General features: G+C 47.2%; 1 protein-coding gene across 1 annotated transcript in view; it reads left to right on the forward strand.

The window, feature by feature from the left end:
- heatr5a (HEAT repeat containing 5a) overlaps nt 1-23,445 on the forward strand; it is a 63,779-nt gene that overhangs the window by 2,919 nt on the left and 37,415 nt on the right. Inside the window, 16 exon segments of the mRNA XM_056296299.1 lie at nt 1,058-1,269; nt 2,431-2,539; nt 7,922-8,071; nt 8,425-8,596; nt 10,574-10,582; nt 11,864-12,012; nt 12,873-13,122; nt 13,446-13,601; nt 14,718-14,968; nt 16,837-16,948; nt 17,350-17,502; nt 18,335-18,434; nt 18,691-18,800; nt 19,279-19,454; nt 19,715-19,878; nt 20,277-20,382. Coding sequence (XP_056152274.1) covers nt 1,058-1,269; nt 2,431-2,539; nt 7,922-8,071; nt 8,425-8,596; nt 10,574-10,582; nt 11,864-12,012; nt 12,873-13,122; nt 13,446-13,601; nt 14,718-14,968; nt 16,837-16,948; nt 17,350-17,502; nt 18,335-18,434; nt 18,691-18,800; nt 19,279-19,454; nt 19,715-19,878; nt 20,277-20,382 — 2,379 coding nt within the window.

Below are 23,445 nucleotides of genomic sequence, written 5' to 3' on the forward strand. Positions count from 1 at the left end.
CGGTGGAGCTCTGTCCACCTTGGGGGGAGGGGGTTGCCGTCAGGTGGCCTGGGTTGAGTGTATTCGGCTACATGGGTGTATACTTGATGCGTGCGGCTGGATGGGGCATCTACCCAGCAGGGGTGTTGCCCACTGGGTGGGTGGTGGTAGCAGTGCGTCAGTCTGTTAGTTGTGGGGCCCGGCTCTGGGCTGGCGGTCTGTGCTTGCCAACCACGGCTCGGGTCCTATGCCTGCGGGTGCACCATGTGCCTGCACCTGGAAGTTGGTGCTGGGTATGCGCCTCGAGGTTGCGGGCCCAGCTTGTGCTTCACATTTTGTTAGTTTGTGATTTTTTTTCCCTTTTTTTCTTTCTTCTCCTCTATTGCTGTAACTGCTATTGTAAACTGATATCGATAAGATCGATTTAATGATATTTTGTTGAACACATGTCAGCATCTGTTTCTGTGTCTGTCTTATCAGGTATGTGTTGTCATTTCTTGTCTGAGTTTCCTTGTCCCCCTCTTGGAGAAGCGATGCTGATTGGTTGTTTAGCTGATCAAACATGCAGAAGAGGGGGACCGGTGGCGGCTATAAATGTACAGCGCCTTGCAAAAGTATTCAGCCCCCTTGACAGTCATCACTAATTTCTGGATTATAAAAGATACTCACACGTCTGTTCCTGAACAATATTGTTTTTGTGAACCCCTAAGCTCTAACAGCATGTTCCCAAAGCAAAGATAAGTTATGTTTCCCTGACTTTTTATTCATAAATTAAAAGCTTAGATATAGTGCAGTGTTGGTTGAGCAAGTTAGAGAGTGAATGAAGAGAGGGAGTGAAGATAGAAAAAGGAACTTCCGGGAAACGGCAACAGAGGACTTTTCGCAGTATTGGTGGTGGTGTGGGAAAAGTCACAACGTGTCAAAATAACACCGAGGCGTTTGCTGTCTGAACAACAGAAGCTACTGCCTTTACCAGAAAATTGCCTGCAATGTTTCTGTTAATGTTTGGGAATGTATGTCTTGTCTTTTTGACTCCCTGTTTGTCTGTCTGTCTGCCTCTCTGTTCGCTCATCTTCAGGCCGAAATTAGACAGAACCAGACGCGTCTGGTGGAACAGCTGACAGGGGTTCTGTCGGGTTCACCTGGTCCCCCGACCCGCTGGCTGCTGGCCCACTGCCTGGCCCTGCTGTTCCACCTAGGAGACCCCATCTCCTCCAGCCTGACGGTGGAGAGATGCAACGACATCATCCGCAGCAAGGACGACTCCCCCTCCAGCCTGCCCACCAGACTGTAAGAGCTAGATTCTGTGTTTACATTCCCATCTGGTTTAGCTAGCAGTGCTAACCTGTCTCCACCAGAATCCAATGGTTGAGAAAGAGAGAGAGGGATTGAGAGAGAGCATATATATCTAGTGTGTGTGTATATATATATATAAGTGCCTCCAGGATATCGCGGTCGCAACAATTAACACAAATTCAGCTAAACCCCATGAATTCTGTGCAACCTTGCAATTTTGTCCAATCACCGCAACTTTTCTGCTAATTTGACATATCACCATAGTTTCCTTGCGAGTTTCACCAGTCATATCAAACCCCCACGCAAGCCATTGAGCCATAAGTCACCAAACTCACGTCCTTGTTTCTGGTTGTGACGATGCAGACATGCGTGCCACGAACGCCTCACACTTATCTACTATCACACTTATCTACTATCTTTTGTGTTCCACCACGCTGTGGTGGAACACAAAAGAAAATCATCGGTTGACAAGCACTTTTCTACCGCAAAACACACCCGGAGAATGGCTGAAAGGCGTGGACAACAGACAAGACAAACCGCCGTGACAGAGGCTGTTGCATCCTGATCTGCTGCAAGCGCAGAAAGAATCAAAGTGAGTTACATTCAGTACGTATGGTTAATGGTGAGGTTGTGTGCACTTTAACGTTTAAGCCTGTTTGCTGCTTTGTGGAATACCCCCAGGTGCACTTCTTCATCTACAAATAAAGCACATTTTGTTAGAATTTTTGTAACCCAGAGCCTTTTTTGGTAAGGTTACTTATAACACTCTGAACAGTGCGGTTTTATTCTCACTGGAACAAGTTGCCTTCGATTTTTAATGAATTTTACAACAACACCAAAAAAAATTACAGCTATTTTTGCAATCTTCACTTGCTCCTGCAATTTCATTGCAAAAAACCGCCAAAAACATGGCAACATGCATCGCAATTTTTTAGAAAAGCTGCCGCGAAATCAGGCATTTTAGGCCGGAACGATCCCAAAAAAAGCCCACGAAATCCTGGAGGGACTGTCTTATTAAAACTTGGACTCAAATCCGTGTCTACACACACACGTAGACATGCATTAACTGGAATAGTTAACAGCACTAACCAACCAAACATTGCTGTGTGTCTGAATTTATGTGCGTGTGTGTGTGTGTGTGTGTGTCTGTCTCAGGGCAGCCATAGCCTGTCTAGGATCCCTGTATGAGCAGCTGGGTCGTCTGTTAGTTCACTCCTTTAAAGACACTTTGTCCAACCTGCTGAAGGCCATGAAGAATGCTGAGGTGAGACGCCTGCTCTGAGGTCAGTTAGACAGTCACCCCATCAAACACATGATCAGAAGACAGCCTGCTGTCAGTCGGTTGCTCTAGTAGAACACATATTTCTGGGGACATAGATAAACTTTATCAGTGGTCATTTCACATAAGCACTGCAAAGAAAGAATATTGAGACACTCATGCTACGTTTACACGACAACGGTCTTGCTAAAAGTGGAAAAGGTTTTGCTTTGTGTTTTTTAAAAAAGTTCCGTGTTCAGACAACATCGTTTTGAAAACGATCCGCATGCACATGGATCCGCAAAAAAACCACTGAAAACTCTTTAGCATGCACGCCAGGCCAGTAGATGGTGGTGAAAGTTTGTAGTAGAGAGCTCTTCTGGTGGACCTAGACAGCACCACGCGCCGCACACGAACGCGTTCTTCTCAGAGTGGCGAGTAAACAAACAGACGGTGTTGAGTGGTGTACGCTCGTTTTGGTTGCCCTCCATCGACGTATAGATTAATCCGCTGACCAATTTGTGTGTTCCGCCGTCTAGCGACGCCGCCATTACTGCGGTGGCAAGTAGCAGTGTTTGCTGCTGCCCGTGACAGCAGTGACAGCAGCATGGGTAGTTGGATTGATATTAGACAGTGGCCCCCAGTTACTGATGAAGGTACCTTAAGGATGGCGATCTTAATGTTATTCAAGTTGTACATATTAGTTAGACATCGGTTATGTCACTAGCCAGATAGAGAGAGAAAAATGACCACTTAACCGTCCGCCGCAATTCAAGTGATGAAGTAACTAACGTTTGTGTAGCTAGCTAATACGCTAGCGTGACTGTACTAGATAGCCAGTAAACATTCAAGGGTTGCATTTAATCACAGGCCAGTTATATTAGTAAAACGTTTTAAAAATACGGATGTGTTTTTTGTAGGTATTCAAGACTATTTCATTAATCGCCTGGCTTGCGATGAGCAACAAAATGCCAACTACGGGTCTCTAATAGAGGGTCAAAATTACCTGAGTTCCGGATGGGTTGGCCAAATATTGCACACTCTGCCAGATAATGAACACATCATTCTAAAAGGACCTGTCCGATACTCGCAGTCCATTAACAACCATCATAATGTTGAATTAACTCTGCAGAGAAAGGATGGCAAAGTTGTAGGTGTGAACTGTGACTGTATGGCCAACAGAGGGAAGTGCTGCAGTCATACAGCAGGACTGCTTTACAAGGTCAAAGGTGCTGTGACTCAAGGCTTCACAGGCACAGCCTGCACTGACAAAGTGTGTGTTTGGTGCCAGACACAGTTGAGAAGATTCAAGGACCAGATCATGGACATAGGAAAACTATGCAAGTTACAGCTACAGCATTTGAGGCAGATGCAGATGTTTTTCAACACTTTTCATCCCTTGAGATGGCTAACTTAGCCATGAAACCTGGAACCATTTTACATCATGTGTTGACCGCACAGCCACAGAAGAATGCAAATATTAATGAACTACCCGAAGGATCATGCACAATGTGCTGAACGCAAATGTGAACTCTGCAATGTCGTTTTTGAAAGATATGTCAAATGTGGGAAAGATGAAAGAGAGAAAATAGAAACAAAAACAAAGGGCCAGAATTGTCCATTTTGGCTAGACCAGAGAAAAATTAGAATATCCAGTAGCGAGGCATCTGAAGGGCCAAAAAAAAGCAGACCCAAGCAACTGGGTGGAAAGAAAACTGAACTGCAAGTTTTTTGGAAACACAGTCACTCGGTACAGTCAAACATCTGAGCCTTTGGCAAGGAAATGTTTTGAGGACACCACAGGGTAAACAGTGGAAACGACAGGTCTTGTTAATCCGCTTCTGGCGAATGTCTTGGTCCTCTGCACGGCCAGGGACTCTGTAAACTGTATGGTCTCAGACAGGGGCAGTCCTCATGAAGTAAAGGCTTGTGTATTTAGCATTCAGTCTTTTTCCAAACTTGAAGTTTGCCACTACTGTTGGAGCAGCTGGGAACTGCACAGCTTCTTCCCGACTTCCTAGACTTCGTTGTTGAATGTAACGTTGAATAATGTTAAAAAGATAAAAGTAGACCATGGTACACTTCTTAGCACAGCTTGCATTCAAACGCGCGCGTATTGTAGGGAAGCGCCACCGCAGTAATGGCCACTTGTTAACTTCCGGTACTTTGCCGGATTAGTGTATAGGTGGATTGAGAATTTGGCGCATGTAAATAATGCGTCTCTGCTGATCACAGTAATGGTGCAGCAAATCTGCACCTTGCTGAAGGAGCGTTGAAAACTTAGCAGAGATAACGGCACAAACACAGATCGGTAATCCGCCGTTGTTACTGTTGTCTTCTGACTCGCGCCTGGCTGTTTGACTGAAAACGTAATGCGCGTGTGCGAAGTGGAGCCGCAACGTCGCCGTTTTCACAGGAACCGGTTTTGCTAGTATACAAGAGGTCTCACTCGGACCCGGTTTCGAAAGTTTGCGTTTTCAGGCCCCCGAAAACGCCGTTTTCATGTGAACGAACAGCCAAAACGTAACAATACTTTACCGTTTTATGTTGGAAACACTGCCGTGTAAACGGCCCCTTAGCACGCGGAATGGCAAGAGCTCCCTGCCCCGTCCGTGTGCAGTGAATTAAAACAGAATGAACTGGTGACAACTGAGACACACTTCATTTCAAAGAGGTTGTATGGCCTTGTGCTGGTTGTATGGCCTTGTGCTGGTTGTATGGCCTTGTGCTGGTTGTATGGCCTTGTGCTGGTTGTATGGCCTTGTGGTGGTTGTATGGCCTTGTGCTGGTTGTATGGCCTTGTGGTGGTTGTATGGCCTTGTGCTGGTTGTATGGCCTTGTGCTGGTTGTATGGCCTTGTGGTGGTTGTATGGCCTTGTGGTGGTTGTATTGCTTTGTGTTGGTTGTATGGCCTTGTGGTGGTTGTATGGCCTTGTGCTGGTTGTATGGCCTTGTGCTGGTTGTATGGCCTTGTGGTGGTTGTATTGCTTTGTGGTGGTTGTATGGCCTTGTGGTGGTTGTATGGCCTTGTGGTGGTTGTATTGCTTTGTGGTGGTTGTATGGCCTTGTGGTGGTTGTATGGCCTTGTGGTGGTTGTATGGCCTTGTGCTGGTTGTATGGCCTTGTGGTGGTTGTATGGCCTTGTGCTGGTTGTATGGCCTTGTGCTGGTTGTATGGCCTTGTGCTGGTTGTATGGCCTTGTGGTGGTTGTATGGCCTTGTGGTGGTTGTATGGCCTTGTGGTGGTTGTATTGCTTTGTGGTGGTTGTATGGCCTTGTGCTGGTTGTATGGCCTTGTGCTGGTTGTATGGCTTTGTGGTGGTTGTATGGCTTTGTGGTGGTTGTATGGCCTTGTGCTGGTTGTATGGCCTTGTGCTGGTTGTATGGCCTTGTGCTGGTTGTATGGCCTTGTGGTGGTTGTATGGCCTTGTGCTGGTTGTATGGCCTTGTGCTGGTTGTATGGCCTTGTGCTGGTTGTATGGCCTTGTGCTGGTTGTATGGCCTTGTGGTGGTTGTATGGCCTTGTGCTGGTTGTATGGCCTTGTGGTGGTTGTATGGCCTTGTGCTGGTTGTATGGCCTTGTGCTGGTTGTATGGCCTTGTGGTGGTTGTATGGCCTTGTGGTGGTTGTATTGCTTTGTGTTGGTTGTATGGCCTTGTGGTGGTTGTATGGCCTTGTGCTGGTTGTATGGCCTTGTGCTGGTTGTATGGCCTTGTGGTGGTTGTATTGCTTTGTGGTGGTTGTATGGCCTTGTGGTGGTTGTATGGCCTTGTGGTGGTTGTATTGCTTTGTGGTGGTTGTATGGCCTTGTGGTGGTTGTATGGCCTTGTGGTGGTTGTATGGCCTTGTGCTGGTTGTATGGCCTTGTGGTGGTTGTATGGCCTTGTGCTGGTTGTATGGCCTTGTGCTGGTTGTATGGCCTTGTGCTGGTTGTATGGCCTTGTGGTGGTTGTATGGCCTTGTGGTGGTTGTATGGCCTTGTGGTGGTTGTATTGCTTTGTGGTGGTTGTATGGCCTTGTGCTGGTTGTATGGCCTTGTGGTGGTTGTATGGCTTTGTGGTGGTTGTATGGCTTTGTGGTGGTTGTATGGCTTTGTGAACGGCCATTATACTCACCATGAACTCCTCTTGATTGTCTGCCTTCTGGCAACAAAACCAAAAAAAATAATTGACAGTATCTTTCAGCCAGACAAGTATGGCCGGCTGCTCAGATATCATCTGTCTGTGGAGGAATAAAAAAAAAAAAAACCCCCCGACAGATTTCTATTAGCAATCCCATTACCATCGAAATTCAGTTTGCATAAGATCAAAACAGTAGGACAAATAAATATGTTAGGAAAGAAACAACAGAACACTGTTGTCAACTTGTTTCCACTCTTAACGCATGACTTTTTTTTTGGGGGGGGGGGTTTCATCCTTTTTCTCCCCAGTTGTATCCCGGCCAATTACCCCACTCTTCCAAGCTGTCCCGGTCTCTGCTCCACCCCCTCTGCTGATCCGGGGAGGGCTGCAGACTACCACATGCCTCCTCCCATACATGTGGAGTCACCAGCCACTTCTTTTCACCTGACAGTGAGGAGTTTCGCCAGGGGGACGTAGCGCGTGGGGGGGGTCACGCTATTCCCCCCAGTTCCCCCTCCCGAACAGGCGCCCCGACTGACCAGAGGAGGCGTTAGTGCAGCGACCAGGACACATACCCACATCCAACTTCCCACCCACAGACACGGTCAACTGTGTCTGTAGGGACGCCCGACCAAGCCGGAGGTAACACGGGGATTTGAACCAATGATCCCTGTGTTGGTAGGCAACGGAATAGACCGCTACGCTGCCCGGGCGCCCGTGGACTCCATTTTTAAACTGACGTTAGCTGGTGTTGCACACTGTTGGTGCTGTAGGGGAGCAGAAGAGAGGCAAGGCACTTGGGAGCATGCATAAATGTCACATCCTTTGGATTTTCCTGGCAAAACCGTTCTGAGTCTTTTACATAGAAATCAGCCCACAGGCTGTTACAGGCAACCGACAAAGTCAGGGAAGGTCTCATTTTTTAAGTCGCATTACAAATCCATTCACACATTGGCAATACAAAGCGATTAATACAGAATTCCATATAGCACCTCTAATCACTGACTGTGTTATAGTTGTCACATTTCCATCTAGCAAATATCAAACCAACCTTCAAGAGTGAATATAGAGTCTGATAGCTGTGAATGGAAGCTATGTCTCTGAGGCGCAACGTGATCAGAGAGGAAAGGGACAAAACCAGAGAGAGGACACTAAAATGATTTGTACCTCACAGTCTCTCTCTATCAACACGGCAACCTCCACCTCAAGCAAGTGTCCCAAATTCTCTGTCTCTCCCTCTCTCTGCTGCATCTTTCTGTGTCTGTCAGTCCCAGGGCCGTGCTGAGATCATGCGTAGTTTGGAGATGATTCTACGCGGTCTGGGTGTCAGCGCTGTGTCGTGTCATCGTGACGTCTACAAGGCAGCGCGGGCCTGTCTGACCGATCGTTCCATGGTGGTACGCTGCGCTGCTGCCAAGGTGACGAGTAACTCTGAACTGACCTCTCTTTAATGCTCATCCCCCAAAATTAACATGCAAACACATTGCATTCGTCATACTCTCTGTCATCGGGGTATTTAGGACAGTAGCTCTTGCTTGGGGATGGGGAAGGTGCTGACACAATAGTACTGACAATCTGATTCATCTGGATTGGCTCTCTGGGGTTTGAAGTGTTTAAACACCATTGATATTAGTATGCATAATAGGCGTCAGCATGTTTATCTGAGAGGATAATCATTAGGGCTGTGTTTCGAACTTCCTGTTTGCAGTTCTTTACATAAAACATCTCAACATAAAACGGTAAAGTATTGTCTGTGTTGTGTTGTGTCCAGTGTCTATTAGAACTGCAGAGGGAGGCGGTGTTCCTGTGGACTACCGAGTTGGAGAACGTTGCCACACTCTGCTTCAGGGCCTTCCAAGGCTCCAACTATGATGTCAGAGTGGCTGTAGCCAAACTACTGGGGACCCTGCTAGCCACAGCTGTAGAGCCCAGACATCCTGCTGGTAGGAAGTGAGGGATGATCGGATCATTAGAGGGATGATAGAATGAATCAGGCAATCATTTATTATTATGGTATAGGTGGTATATGATGATATGATAATGTGTGTGCAGTAGGGGTGTAACGATACAGTCAACTCACAATTCTGTTCGATAGACGATTCAGGGCTCACCATTTGATACAACATCGTTTGTGTTTGGAGAACAAAACTCACCATTTTCCACTGGTGGTTGATGATGTGGGCTGTGATGGTTATGTAGCTTTGGGTAGCATGAGAGGTCCAGCCATCTGTGGTTTTCGCAACTCCCTCGGCCGTCTGGAGGGCTTCTTTAAACCTTAACCTTCACATCCTCATACATGGCAGGAGCTACAAATTTGCCAGGAACATTTATTTATTTTTCATTTCATTCCATGCGCCTGAGCACATGGAATGAAACGAAATATTGTTTCCCCCAGCCCACAGCAGTGCAACACAGACAAAAACGCATCCAAACTACAACAATACATATATCCAAACTACAAATACATATATCCATCCATCCATCCATTTTTCGAACCGCTTATCCTGCTCCCAGGGTTGTGGGGATGCTGGAGCCTATCCCAGCAGTCATTGGGCGGCAGGCGGGGAGACACCCTGGACAGGCCGCCAGACTATCACACAGGGCCGACATACACACACAACCACACACATTCATACCTAGGGACAATTTAGTACGGCCAATTCACCTGACCTACATGTCTTTGGACTGTGGGAGGAAACCGGAGCCCCTGGAGGAAACCCACACAGACACGGGGAGAACATGCAAATTCCACACAGGACAACCTGGGACGACCCCCAAGGTTGGACTACCCTGGGGCTCGAACCCAGGACCTTCTTACTGTGAGGCGACTTCGCTAACCACTGCGCCACCGTGCCACCCACACATATATCCAACATATCCACAAAAAAAAAATCACTGTCCAAGAGAGCGAACGTCAGGATGACTGTCGGACTGCCGGTCTGCATGGGCTAGCAATTAGCTTAGCCTACCCCGCTTCCACATCCTGTCAGACGGCCCTTGGTGTTTCCTCCTCGGGCGCAGCTCCAGGCAGGGCCGTGGTCCCTGGGCCCACCAGATGCAGCAGACCAGGCTCCCCCAGCCGATCCAATACCAGCTCTCCCAGCCAGACACCTTCGACACACCTCCCGCACTCCACATGACAACAGCAAAAACATAGTCAACGCTAGGCGAAGCTGCCGCCAGACCACCCTCGGTGTTATCGGAACTGCCGGTCTGCATGGGCTAGCCGTTAGCTTAGCCTGCCCCGCTTCTGCATCCTGTCAGACTGCCCTCGGTGTTTCCTCCTTGGACGCAGCTCCAGACAGGGCCGTGGTCCCTAGGCCCACAGTACACAGCAGACCAGGCTCTCCCAGCCGATCCAGCGCCAGCTCTCCCAGCCATCAAATGAAAACACAAACCTAGACGTAGACGTGGACAAAGACACTGCATGGATGTTACTGGGTGAAGCCGCCGCAAACGTAAGTTCGTGCCGCCATCTTCCCACACTGGTACTGGGTGAGACTGCTACAAATATAATAATAATAATTATAAACTTTATTTATATCACACCTTTCTAAACAATGTCACATGGTGCCTCGTGCAACAGGATAAAATAATGCACATAGTCAAGATAAAACAACAAAATACAATAAAATATCGGACATAATGCCGGATCCGCTCCACAGAAAAAGGTAAAACACGATCAGGATAAAGTCACAAGAGCATAATTAAAACAAAGAGAATTAGAGCCGATAAAACAAGGATTATGATGAAAACAATTCAAATAGGGTGATGAAAGAAAAGTATAAAAATATAAAGAATTAGAAATGTAAAACTATAAAAGTGTAAAATATAAACAATGCAAAAATAACCTAGATAAATAAATGAATAAAAATGGGGCAACAACGGATTTACTATAAAAAGCTTCCTGTAAAAGTAAGTTTTAAGAAGTGATTTAAAGAAGGCAGTGAGGTTGGTAGCCTGATCTCCTCAGGTAGGGCGTTCCAGAGCTCTGGGGCTCTTACAGAAAACACCCGGTCTGGCCTGGCCTTTAGTATGGAGGCTGGCTGAGGGAACAGTGGAGAAGGACCTGCCTGAGGAGTGCAGGCAGCGACCAGGCCCATGGGGTGTGAGTGAATCAGTGATATATGTAGGAGCGAGGCCATGTATGGCTGTAAAAGTTTAAAATCAATCCTATACCTAACAGATAGCCAGCGAGGAGCGGGAGATGGACTTTTGGCTGAGCCCTCAATACAGGGAGTTACAATAATCCAGACGTGATGAGATGAATGCATGGATGACTTTTTCAAGGTCCATAATTTATAGGGACAGAATGTGATATTTGGGCTCCAGCTTGTTGACATGTTTTCGAAATCCTTCGTCCTCAACTACTGAAAACGGTCTTGTGTCTTTTGCAGTAAAAATCCCAATGCTTTGTGTTATCTTTTTCACCTGCTGACTTGATGCCAGAAGTGGTACAGCAAATGACTTCTCAAGGCCCAATCCCAATTCCCCCCTCCTGACCCTACCCCTAGTTCTGGAGTGCCCTGTACTGGGTAGTGGCCCTTCAGAACAGAGCTATCTTTATCTAGGGAATGGGATGCCACTCGTTACATCATCATTGTTATGTCTTCTGCCTGAAATGTTATTAGTTGCCTGGTTTGCTCAGGAAATAGCGATCACATTATAGTACTATACATTGTATTTTAAAGCCTGTTGCTTGCTACCATTATCAACTATTATAGAGACAAATCTGACCAAATTTGCAGGACAGAACAAGACAGATTGATCTATTGACAATAGCCAGGAATCATGTTTACACATCAATTATTTCAGTGTAGTCCTGCACATAGAAATTTCTTCCCTGGGTCATACAACATCAAGGAATCTTTATGAATTATTGCCTTTATTTAAACTCAAAAAATCAATTTTTCAGCTTCACAATATGTATCTTCATATTTTTGAATCATGAAATAATCATGCCACGGTCTTTCGTTACACCCCTAGTCTGTAGCCAATCTACTGGGAATCAGATTGATCATATCTATGGAATACCCAACTAGGATGGATGGATAGATAGATAGTTCGATAGATAGGGAGGGACAGATAGATGGATGAATGTGTTTGGGGTTATGGATAAACTGATACTTTCTGGAGGCCAAGCATTCTGGATCTTCATTGGCTGAATTCTGTCTTCACCATCTTGCCTCCTCTTCCAGCTCCTAGGTCAGGGGGGAGGAGCAGAAGCACTCTGGAGCAGGTGATGGATTTATTATCAGGAGGGTTCCTGCGGGGTGGAGCCGGCTTCCTCAGAGCCAGCGGAGACATGCTGAAAGGAACAAGCTCCGTCAGCAAGGAGATCCGGATCGGGGTCACACAGGTCAGCCATCACAGAAACCAGACTCTTCTTCTCCATTGATTGGTATGGTAACTGATTGTTAGTTGTCATAGAAACCAGGGTCTTTATCCACACTGGTTGATATAGTAACTGCAAGTTGGTTGATATTGAAACCAGGCTCTTCATCCAAACTGGTTGTTATAGTAACCATATGTTGGTTGTCATAGAAACCACACCACACTGGTTGACCCCACAGGTTGGTAGTCAGAGAAAGTAACATGATGATCCGGAAACCTTTTCTTCTCTCTGCCTGCCCCAAACTTCACCTGATGATTTTACCAGTTAACCAGCTAACTTGGTCAGCATAAAACCAGATGTGCACATGACGGCAGGCTGGTAGACTAGACTAAACTACCAGACACAAGGTTTACCAGCATTAAGCTGTCACCCACCCTCCACTCCTGCTCTTCTCGCCTCATCATTCTTCTTTTCCTCTCCATTTGAAATCGCTTCCTCTCATTACTCCTATTTACTCCTTGTGAAAGACCAAGCCAAGGAAAAAGGGAGACTCTGTGTAGCCAATTGATGCAAGTTCTTTTCTCCTTCCTTAGTGTCTAACCTCTCATACAACTCACTATACGCCTTTTCCTCTGCCTTCACCACGTCTCTCTTCACTTTACGCCACATCTCCTTGTACTCCTGTCTACTTTCTTCATCTCTCTGACTATCCCACTTCTTCTTTGCCAACCTCTTTCTATTTATACTTGGCTGTATGTCCTCATTCCACCACCTTCCCCATTACTGCTTGCAGCTTTGATATTCTCTTATTATTCTTCCTTTCGTTCCTCCATTTCTCTCCTTACTTTTCTTCTGCCTAACACTTCTCTCTCTGTCCTCTACAGGCATGTGTGGTCTTCATCTCCACCCTGGGAGGCTCCTGGCTGGAGGTGAACCTCCCCACCGTGCTGTCTCTCCTAATGGAGATGGTCTCCCATAGCAGGGCCACCCAGACTCCAGGAGACGCGGCCACATCGCGCCGTTGCGTTTCCTTCATCCTGAGGAGCAGCCTGGGCTCTCTGCTGGGGGAGAAGGCTCAGATCAACGCTGCCCGACAGCTGTGCCAGGTTGTGGGCATGCAGACCCAAGCCTTGGGTGAGGAGGGAGGCATGACATCAGGGGACATGCATGTGCACACACACACACACACACACACACACGCACGCACGCACGCACACACACACACACACACACACACACACACACACACACACACACACACACACACACACACACACACACACACACACACACACACACACACACATACTCACACACATATTTAAACAAATGGTTTGACCAATGACCGGGTTCATATGGTCATGAAAAACCTGGAAAAGTTGGTTGATTTGAAAGTACAATTTCCCATTTTTATTTTGTAAAAGTCAAGAAAATTTGTTTTTTTTTCCCCTCCTCAGATTCGGCGCTGGGTGACGGTAATGTGGAGACCAGAGCCTTGGCCACAGACGTGTCAGCCAGTCAGCATGTGCTGGTCTGCTGTCTGCTGGAACTGGGATGCCTCATCCAGGAGCTGGGTTCCATGGCAGCCTCTCTCATCTCTGATACTAGTACAGGTAACGCACACACACACACACACACACACACACACAGTCAGACAGCCACAAACACACATAGATGTGCAGGAGGTGGTTATAGTCACGAAAGCAAAATACTTCTGTTTTGAAATTTTTGAAATTCAGCCAGACAGATGGACAGAATGGATAGAGACAGAGTAAGATGTTGGACAGAATGGATAGAGACAGGGTAAGATGCTGGACAGAATGGATAGAGACAGGGTAAGATGCTGGACAGAATGGATAGAGACAGGGTAAGATGCTGGACAGAATGGATAGAGACAGGGTAAGATGCTGGAGAGAATGGATAGAGACAGGGTAAGATGCTGGACAGAATGGAGAGACACGGGGTAAGATGCTGGAGAGAATGGATAGAGACAGGGTAAGATGCTGGACAGAATGGAGAGACACGGTAACTGAACAGAATGGATAGAGACAGGATAAGATGCTGGATAGAGACGGGGTAAGATGCTGGAGAGAATGGATAGAGACAGGGTAAGATGCTGGACATAATGGAGAGACACGTTAACTGGACAGAATGGATAGAGACAGGCTAAGATGCTGGATAGAGACAGGGTAAGATGCTGGACAGAATGGATAGAGACAGGATAAGATGCTGGATAGAGACAGGGTAAGATGCTGGACAGAATGGATAGAGACAGGATAAGATGCTGGATAGAGACAGGGTAAGATGCTGGACAGAATGGATAGAGACAGGATAAGATGCTGGATAGAGACAGGGTAAGATGCTGGACAGAATGGATAGAGACAGGATAAGATGCTGGATAGAGACAGGGTAAGATGCTGGACAGAATGGAGAGACGGTAAGATGCTGTAATGCGTGCAGAATAATGACTCCATGTGGTCATTTTCCCAGGTCTTTGTGTTCAGGTCTGCTGATGTCACGTCTCAAATCTAACATAATCTGGTATGATGGTCATGTGATGAAGACATCAGTCTGTCTCCCTTCCTGTGGGACTGTATGTGTGTGTCTGTATCTGTCGCCGTCTCTGTGCACGTGTCTGTTTGTAAATGAGAGTGCCATATACTGTATTTGTGATTTTGTGTGTGTGTGTGTGTGTGTGTGTGTGTGTGTGTGTGTGTGTGTGTGTGTAGCTCTTGCAGACACGGTGATCTCAGTCCTCCTCCACCCCATGGCCCCTGCCCGGCTGGCTGCCGCGTGGTGCCTGCGCTGCATTGTGATGGCCATGCCTTCCCAGGGTTCTTTGCTGCTGAATCGTTGCGCTGAGCGCCTAGTGGCGCTGAAGTCTTCTCCTGAGGCTGTAGCTGGCTACAGCGGAGCTGTCGCCGCCCTAGTGGCTGGAATACAGCACTGCCCTTTGGGGATACCACACACCAAGGGAAAGGTATGAAGACTGTGTAATGACATCACTGACATATGACCAAGGTAGAAAAATCTCTCCCGGCCCAGGAGTCCCTGCAGACGGGTGACAAATGAAAGGAAAAAGATGAATGCTTGACCCCTGCAGTGAAGGGGTCCAGGGGCTCTGTCATGCCGTGGGAGCATTTTCCTGACATGCAAATCAATACAAAGTTATTCTGAGTGATCATGTTTATCTTTTTTTTTCTTCAATTTTTATTTATTTAACCTTTATTTAATCTGGAAGGTCTCACTGAGACAAAGAGTCTCATTTTCAACCTGACCAAGACAGCAGCAGCACACAGACATTTAGCTTAGGAACATGAATAAATAAACAAGGTAATGCAGTTAAAAATAATATTTAAGACAGGCGTCTGGGTAGCGTTACAGTCTATTCCGTTGCCTGCCATCATGGGGATCGCCGGTTCGAATCCCTGTGTTACCTCTGGCTTGGTCGGGCATCCCTACAGACATAATTGGCTGTGTCTGCAGGTGGGAAGCCAGATGTGGGTATGTGTCCTGGTCGCTTCACTAGCGCCTCCTCTGGTCGGTCGGGGCTCCTGTTCATTGGTGCACAGAAATTCCTTAAACTCTTTATTAACCAGTTTTCCCACTCTTATGATGAAACAGTATTCCGATGGGAACGGTCTCTTCCAGGATGACAACGCCCCCATCCACAGGGCACGATAGCTCACTGAATGGTTTGATGAGAATGACGTAAACCATATGTCACCGAAAGTTGAATCGGTTCATCTGGCCACCTTTACTGAGATTGAGAGAAACATTTCATCATCATCTAAGTGACCTCTTCGGTCTCAACTGACTGCAGGTATCCCACCCTCATCAACAAGACAGTTACTGCAGGTGTCCCCACCCTTATAAACAATACGGTGGTATAACGACTGAAAGCAACGATCGGTTTCATATGCAAATTGCTGTGACCAGTAACTAGAGTGACAATGGCCATGTGTACTAGTCACAGAGGATTGGGAAATAGCTGAAATCACAGCATTGTAAGACGGCGACAGATATACTCTTAGCCGCCACCACCCCCACCCCCCGGTTCAGGGATGGTTGTTCCCTCTTCCCATAGACGGCCTCGTTCAAACCAGCGTTCCTCCCTATCAAGGATGTGCACATCCTCATCCTTGAAAGAGTCAATACTGGCCTGTAGATGGTGTAGACTGTGGAGTCCTGGCCTGCCGTGTTAGCTCTCCTGAGCTGTACCGTCCTCTTGGCCAGCATCTGTTTAGTTTCCCCAGTGTACAAGTCACGGCAGTCCTCCCGGCACTTAACAGCGTACTCTCTGTTTTGCTCTGTTTGTGCTGGGGGACCCGATCCTTGGGGTGGACCAATTTCTGGCGCAGCGTGTTTTGGGGTTTGAAAGCAACTGGATATCTGCAGTCAGTTGAGACTGAAGAGGTCACTTAGAAGAGTGATGAAATGTTTCTCTCAATAAATGTTGTGTCCAGATGAACTGATTCACCTTTATGTGATTTCCTTACCTGGATTATTGAGCGTGCGTAAAGACACGTAAATCATATTCTGTGGCCTCCGGTCACCAGAGCTCAACTGAACACCAATGGGAGATTTTTGGAGCGACGTGTTAGACAGCAGTCACCACCACCCCCATCAAAACACCAAGGGAGGGAATATAATTTGGAAGAATGGTGTTCCATACCTCCAGTAGAGTTCAGAGACTTATAGAATCTATGGCAAGGAGCACTGAAGCTATTCTGGAGGCTCGTGGTGGCCCAACACCTTCCTAAGATACTTAGATATGTTGGTTTATCCTTTAATTTGTCACCTGTCTGTTGTGTGTGTGTGTTTGTGTGTGTGTGTGTGTGTGTGTAGATGGTGTTGGACCTGGCTGAAGATCTGCTGCGTTCAGCCTCTCAGAACAGTCGGATCTCGGTCCAGAGGACTCAGGCTGGTTGGCTGCTCATCTCTGCTCTCATCACTCTGGGTATGTTACATCACCGCTGAGGCTCCGCCCCTCATAGCAGGGACGTGTGTGACTTATGATGAGGAAGTTCATTAGTCTTTCACGACGCAGAGTAAAGGGATGTATCCACGCCATGCTGTTCAATGTCCTGATGAGCAGGTTACACACACACACAGCCTGTAATGAGGGATTCATGTTCTTTTCAAGTTCAGTTTGGTTTTGGAAATTAATGTTGATTTCGATTATGATTTTTTAAGATTGATTTTGACTATGACCAGTTATTGTATCAACCATTTGATTTAAAATGTCCAAATACCATCAGAATACCAAACGTTTTAGCCGATGTGTAATTTATAACAAACTTCATGACTGTGAACCAAACGTGTGTGTGTGTGTGTGTGTGTGCGTGTGTATGTCTGCAGGCTCGGCTGTGATAAAACACCACCTGTCCAGGCTGCTTCTCCTGTGGAGGTGTGTGTTTCCTCCATCCCTTAGGGAGCTGGAGATGGAGCTCCGCAGGGGGGACTACTTCACGTGGCAGGTTACATTGGAGGGCCGTGCCGGCGCGCTCTGCGGTCAGTATCACGCTGCATTATCAGCCCTGTGAGGAAGGATATGCAACCCATTTAGATGGTCATAAAGCAAACAAACAATCCTGTCACCCTTTGTGCTCTTCAGCAAGGCACTTAATCCCCCTTTCCAGCTCTAGTGGGGCTAGAGTCAGTGGTAGCAGAAGACTGGTTGTACTGGTCAGCTCCCAGTAACCAACAGTAGAAGACTGGTTGTACTGGTCAGCTCCCAGTGCCCAGCAGTAGAAGACTGGTTGTACTGGTCAGCTCCCAGTAACCAACAGTAGAAGACTGGTTGTACTGGTCAACTCCTAGTGACCAACAGCAGAGGACTTTGGTTGTACTGGTCAGATTCCAGTGCCCAGCAGTAGAAGGCTGTGGTTGTACTGATCAGATTCCAGGTGTGAATTTCAGAGCAGCAATCTGATTGGTGGAGGCCTTGTTTAGTTGGTGACTAACCCCAGCCCAACCTGCTTTATTGGTTACTACATAAACTCCTGTGTTCACCAGGGAGCTAGTTGGGGATCTTTCTGGTTTTCCCCTGGTTTTTATTCTTCTTTATGTCTGCTACTTTGGAGAGAACTTGCTCGACAGAACACGTGTAGGTATCTATTGTGTAAAAGACATAAGAGACTTGAGGACATTCTTCACTGGGAACGATGACAACTTCAGTTCTTTACCTGCTGCTCAGACATCACCTTAACCATCATACTTCAGATAATACCTTTCATGGAATGATTGTTTTAACCAAACCATGAAATTTCCTAACTGTGTTTTGTGTACCTGCATGTGGTGTGTGTGTGTGTGTGTGTGTGTGTGTGTGTGTGTGTGTGTGCAGCCATCAGGAGCCTCCTGCTGCACTGCAGGGACCTCCTCACAGATGACATCATCAGCAGGCTGCTGACACCATTGTCCTGTGCTGTGACGCTGCTCAACAAGTCAGTCTCTGATAGGCTCATCTTGGCTTTTACAAACACATTTTTATATTCTTCTATTCCTCCTTTTCTTCGGAGGTAGTAGTGGATGGACTAGAGAGAGAGAAAAAAAAACAATATTTCATGGTTGTATTTTATTCCAGTAAGACTTTCCAGAATGTCACTAAACCTTTCTCACTGTGTGTGTGTGTGTGTGTGTGTGTGTGTGTGTGTGTGTGTGTGTGTGTGTGTGTGTGTGTGTGTGTGTGTGTCTGCCCAGGCTGCCCTCTCTGATCAGGTCTTATGGGAACCCTCTTCGAAGCTCCTCTGTGGTCTTCAGACTGAGGCTTTACCAGGTCCTGATCCAGTTATCCCCACACACATACCAAGGTAACACAACATATGAGAAAACATATACATACTGTTTATGTTCCGGTCTTTAATTTGGTCTGCAGACCAGAAAGATGAGGCTTTACTGGATCCCAGCACTGGAGCCTTATTGACATGAAGCAGTGGAGAGCATTTGTGCCATCCCATCTCTACACTGGCTCATTTCACTGATTTGTCCTCCTCTGGTTGAAGGAGTGCTCATGAGGAAAATCAGTGGGTGTGGAGTTGGGTTGAAATGGAAAAAAAAACATTAAAGATCTCTGTGGCAGATGATGGTATACCACTGATGTAAGGGCCTGGGGTGATGAGGAGTTGAATGACTGACAGCTCATAGCAGCAGAGAGCAGGCTTCATCTTCACACACCATAGTCTTCTTCTGGTTGAAACGAAAGCTTTGAATATTATTTTACTCTTTTCATCAACTCTCGTTCTCACACTGTCTTGTCTCTCGCCATCTCTCTCTCTTTCTCTTTCTCAGAGAGCTTTGGCGTTGTGATGAAACAGTTGGTTTGTGATCTGTGTGATCAGGACAATCTGAACCAGCAGTGTTCTGAGCAGACGCTGCTCCCTGCTCTCTGTCATCAAGATGACCTGCCGCTGGTTGGCCCCGCCCTCTGTGACATAAACTGCGGATACATCGAGGAACAGGTGAGAGTGCTGGCCTCACCATGACCTGCTTCTCTGCCACCACCCCTCTGCACACACTAAGTGTTCATATGAGCTCACAGGAGACTGTTGATTTGGAAGCCATGGCCATAGGTCCAAGGGTCCTTCTTTGAGTTCGGCTTGTTTTAAAAATTTTAAAGGTTTACAGAATGACCGTCAGCCAATCAAATGCCCCATAGATACAGTTTGTGGATGTTGGCGTATCTGTTCATGTGTATATGTGCATGTATGTTATGTGTGTGTTCCAGCTCCATGGCAGCAGTGTAGGAGGCAGTAGCCTTGACAATGATCCCTTCACCCTCTGTGAGAGGGGTCACGATGCCCCAGCCCCCCTCCCTCCTCCAGTGGCTCTGACCGCTGCTGCTGTCCAGCTGTTTGGAGCCCTTCTGCCCCACGTCATCTCTGCTCAGAGGTAACAGCCCCACAACCACCAGGCCTGGCCCCTTTCCGCAGCTGTGGGTCTGGTACAGGCTAGGTGTACTTTTATGGCTATTACCAGGTCATAGAAGTATACTTGACTGTTTTCCACAATATGTCCAAAGTACTTCATGTACTGGAACAGCACAAGGGCACTAGAGCTTGTCAAAGCATTTTTGAGACACCTGTAGGAAGGTAATGTCATTCTGTGAGGTCAGAGGAGGAAGTGATGTCATTCTGCCAAGTCAGAAGGAATTTTAGTGAAAGGATGCATTAAGTGTTTATCTAGGGCTCAAACATAACTTTAAATGGAACACCATACACCTTTAACAAGTCTCTCTCTCTCCCCTCTCTCGCTCTCACTCTCTCTCTCTCCCTCTCTCTCTGTGTCAGGGTCAGGATCTTGGAGCAGTTTGTGGAGACGGTGAACCAATTAAAGGGCCAACGCCAGCTAACTGTCCAGACTCAAGTCTGTGCTGCCCTCTGCAGCCTGCTCAAGGTACTGCACCTCTGGGGTCTGACGTCCTTCCTCAAGGAAATAGAAACTGGCTGATCACAGAAAATTGAATCAGTTCATCTGGACGCAGCGTTTATTGAGAGAGAAACATTTCTTCACTCACCTAAGTCTCAACTGATTGCAGTTATCCCCACCCTTATAAACAAGACGGTGGTATAACGACTGAAAACAATGATTGGTTTCATATGCAAATTGCTGTGACCATTGACTAGAGTTTCAATGGCCATGTGTACTATTCACAGAGGACTTAGGAATAGTTGCAATCACAGCATTGTAAGATGGCGACAGATGTACTCTTAGGCCCCGCCCCCCTCGGTTCAGGGATGGTTGTTCCCTCTTCACATAGATGGCCTCTTTGACTCCCCGTTCAAACCAGCGTTCCTCCCTACCAAGGATGTGCACATCCTCATCCTTGAAAGAGTGGCCACTGGCCTGTAGATGGTGTAGACTGTGGAGTCCTAGCCTTATGTGTTAGCCTGTCTTGTGCCATCTTCTTGGCCGGCGTCTGTTTGGTTTCCCTGATGTACAAGTCACGGCAATCCTCCTGGCACTTAACAGCATACATTATATTGCTTTGTTTGTGCTGGGGGACCCAATCTTTTGGGTGGACCAATTTCTGGCGCAGCGTGTTTTGGGGTTTGAAAGCAACTGAGCAACTGGATATCTGCAGTCAGTTGAGACTGAAGAGGTCACTTAGAAGAGTGATGAAATGTTTCTCTCAATAAATGTTGTGACCAGATGAAATGGTGTGTGCGTGTGTCTGAGCAAGGAGAGGAGCGACTACGAGGCGGGGACGAGATGTGTGGAGCAGGCCACTGCTGTTGTGCCGCTGACGCATGCACAGTTTTGTGTTTCGAAGACATTTTGGTCAACCAGAAGACAAAAATTGGGGTTTTGGGGCTGTCCGGGTAGTGAAGCGGTCTATTCCGTTGCCTACCAGCATGATGACCGCCGGTTTGAATCCCTGTGTTACCTCCAGCTTGGTCGGGTGTCCCTACAGACACAGTTGGCTGTGTCTGCGGGTGGGAAGCCGGGTGTGGGTATATGTCCTGGTCGCTGCACTACTGCCTCCTCTGGTCGGTCGGAGCGCCTGTTTGGGGGGGGGGAGAACTGGGGGGGAATAGCGTGATCCTCCCACGCGCTACGTCCCCCTGGGGAAACTCCTCACTGTCAGGTGAAAAGAAGCGGCTGGCAATTCCACATGTATCGGAGGTGGCATGTGGTAGTCTGCGACCCTCCCTGGATTAGCAGAGGGGGTGGAGGAGTGACTGGGATGGCTCGAAAGAGTAGGGTAATTGGCCAGATACAGTTGGGGAGAAAAAAGGGGGAAACACCCCCCCTCAAAATTATTTTTTTAATTTTTTCTTTTCGAGTTTTGGGAAAAAACTAACACTGAAAAAAATGCAAAACGTGTGCCTGGGATAGGACTTTTAAAAGTTTTTGCAGGAGCCCCAAGAGTTGTGACCTACTCCATTGGTTGCTACGTCAGAAGTCCAGACAGGGCCAATTTTGTCTGTAGGGATGTATGACCAAGCCAGAGGTAACATGGGGATTCGAACCGGTGATCAGGGCTTGTTTAATGTGGGATTTCTCCCCTTCCCCGGCCATTGTGTCGGTGGGGACGTTGTCAGCTCGGTGGTGCAGCGTCCTGATGACTCCTAGTTTGTGCTCCAGTGGAGGATGAAAGTCAAACCTTCAAGTACTGATCAGTATGTGTTGGTTTATGGTAAATATCAACAATCAACTGTCCCCATCACCAATTGAAATTTCACAGTGTAAGAAGGCTAACCTGTCATGTTCCACATCCTCCCTGGTGAACTTGATGTGGTGTCCACAGAGTTAATGTGGTCGGTGAAATGTGCTACGTCCTGAGATGTAATTTTAGTTTGTATCCCTGGATATGACATCAGAGCCTCTTTTCCACTTCCTCCATGTACAAGTTGGCCACTACAGGTGAAACTGGGGAACCCGTAGCACACCCATGCCTCTGCCTATAGTACTGCCCCCTGTATGTGAAGTATGTGGACTGAAGACACAGCTTCGGGAGCAGACACATTGGTCAGTGTTAAGGGTGGTCCTATTGCTAAGGGTAGGGTCGTCCTGTAATTTCATACGGACTACCTCCACTGCTTCATCAATAGGAATGCATGTGAAGAGGGACATAACATCATAAAAGACCATTGTTTCATCCGCCTCCATAATGATGTCCCTCACCTTCTCCACAAAATCCATAGTGTTCTGAATGTGATGTTCATTACTGCCTACCAACGGGTTAAGATACAATAAATAATAATAAATAAACAATAATGGATGCAAGAAACTCAGCGATGTTATAGGTCACTGAGTTCATCATACTAACCAAAGGCCGTAGTGGCACATCCTGTTTATGTGTCTTAAGTAAACCATACAGACTAGGTGTAGCTCCCCCTGGGTATAATCTATGGTACAAAATTCTGTCCATAGCATTGTCCTGTTCTAACAGCTTCAGACAATCTATCACCTTTTTCTTGTAACCACTGCCTGGATCTGGTTTCAGGAGCTCATAAGTATTTATGTCACTAAGTAAGGTCATAACGTTCTCATGGTAGTCTGTCTGGTTTAATACAACAGTGCATCTGCCTTTGTCTGCTGGCAGGATGATGCTGTTACTGTCCTTACTGAGAGTCGCGAGAGCTTTCCTCTCGTCTCTGCTGATGTTGGATGGTGGCACCGTCACATTGCTGAGGTGGGCTGAAACTTCCGTCAGCAGTTGCTCCGCTTCCGGGAGGTCCACCGTGTTGTTTTTCCGGATCGCTGATTCCGTGGCTGTGATTGGTTCCACTAGCGGGATATGCCTCGGCGTGACAGCAAAATTCAGCCCCTTAGCAAGGATGTCAGTTCCCGCCTGGGTGGGTTTGTTTCAGACGGATTCTTCACCCACTTGCCCACATCACCAGCGTGTGTCTGGCATCCATCTCTCTGTCTGCCGTGAAGGGCGCCGTCCGTTGTCTGCTGATGTCTCTGATGTGCAGCAAGTAGGTCGAACTTCTTTTGCTGCCCGGTTTA

The sequence above is a fragment of the Lampris incognitus genome, chromosome 16 (genome assembly GCF_029633865.1).
Source record: "Lampris incognitus isolate fLamInc1 chromosome 16, fLamInc1.hap2, whole genome shotgun sequence".
NCBI lineage: Eukaryota > Metazoa > Chordata > Actinopteri > Lampriformes > Lampridae > Lampris > Lampris incognitus.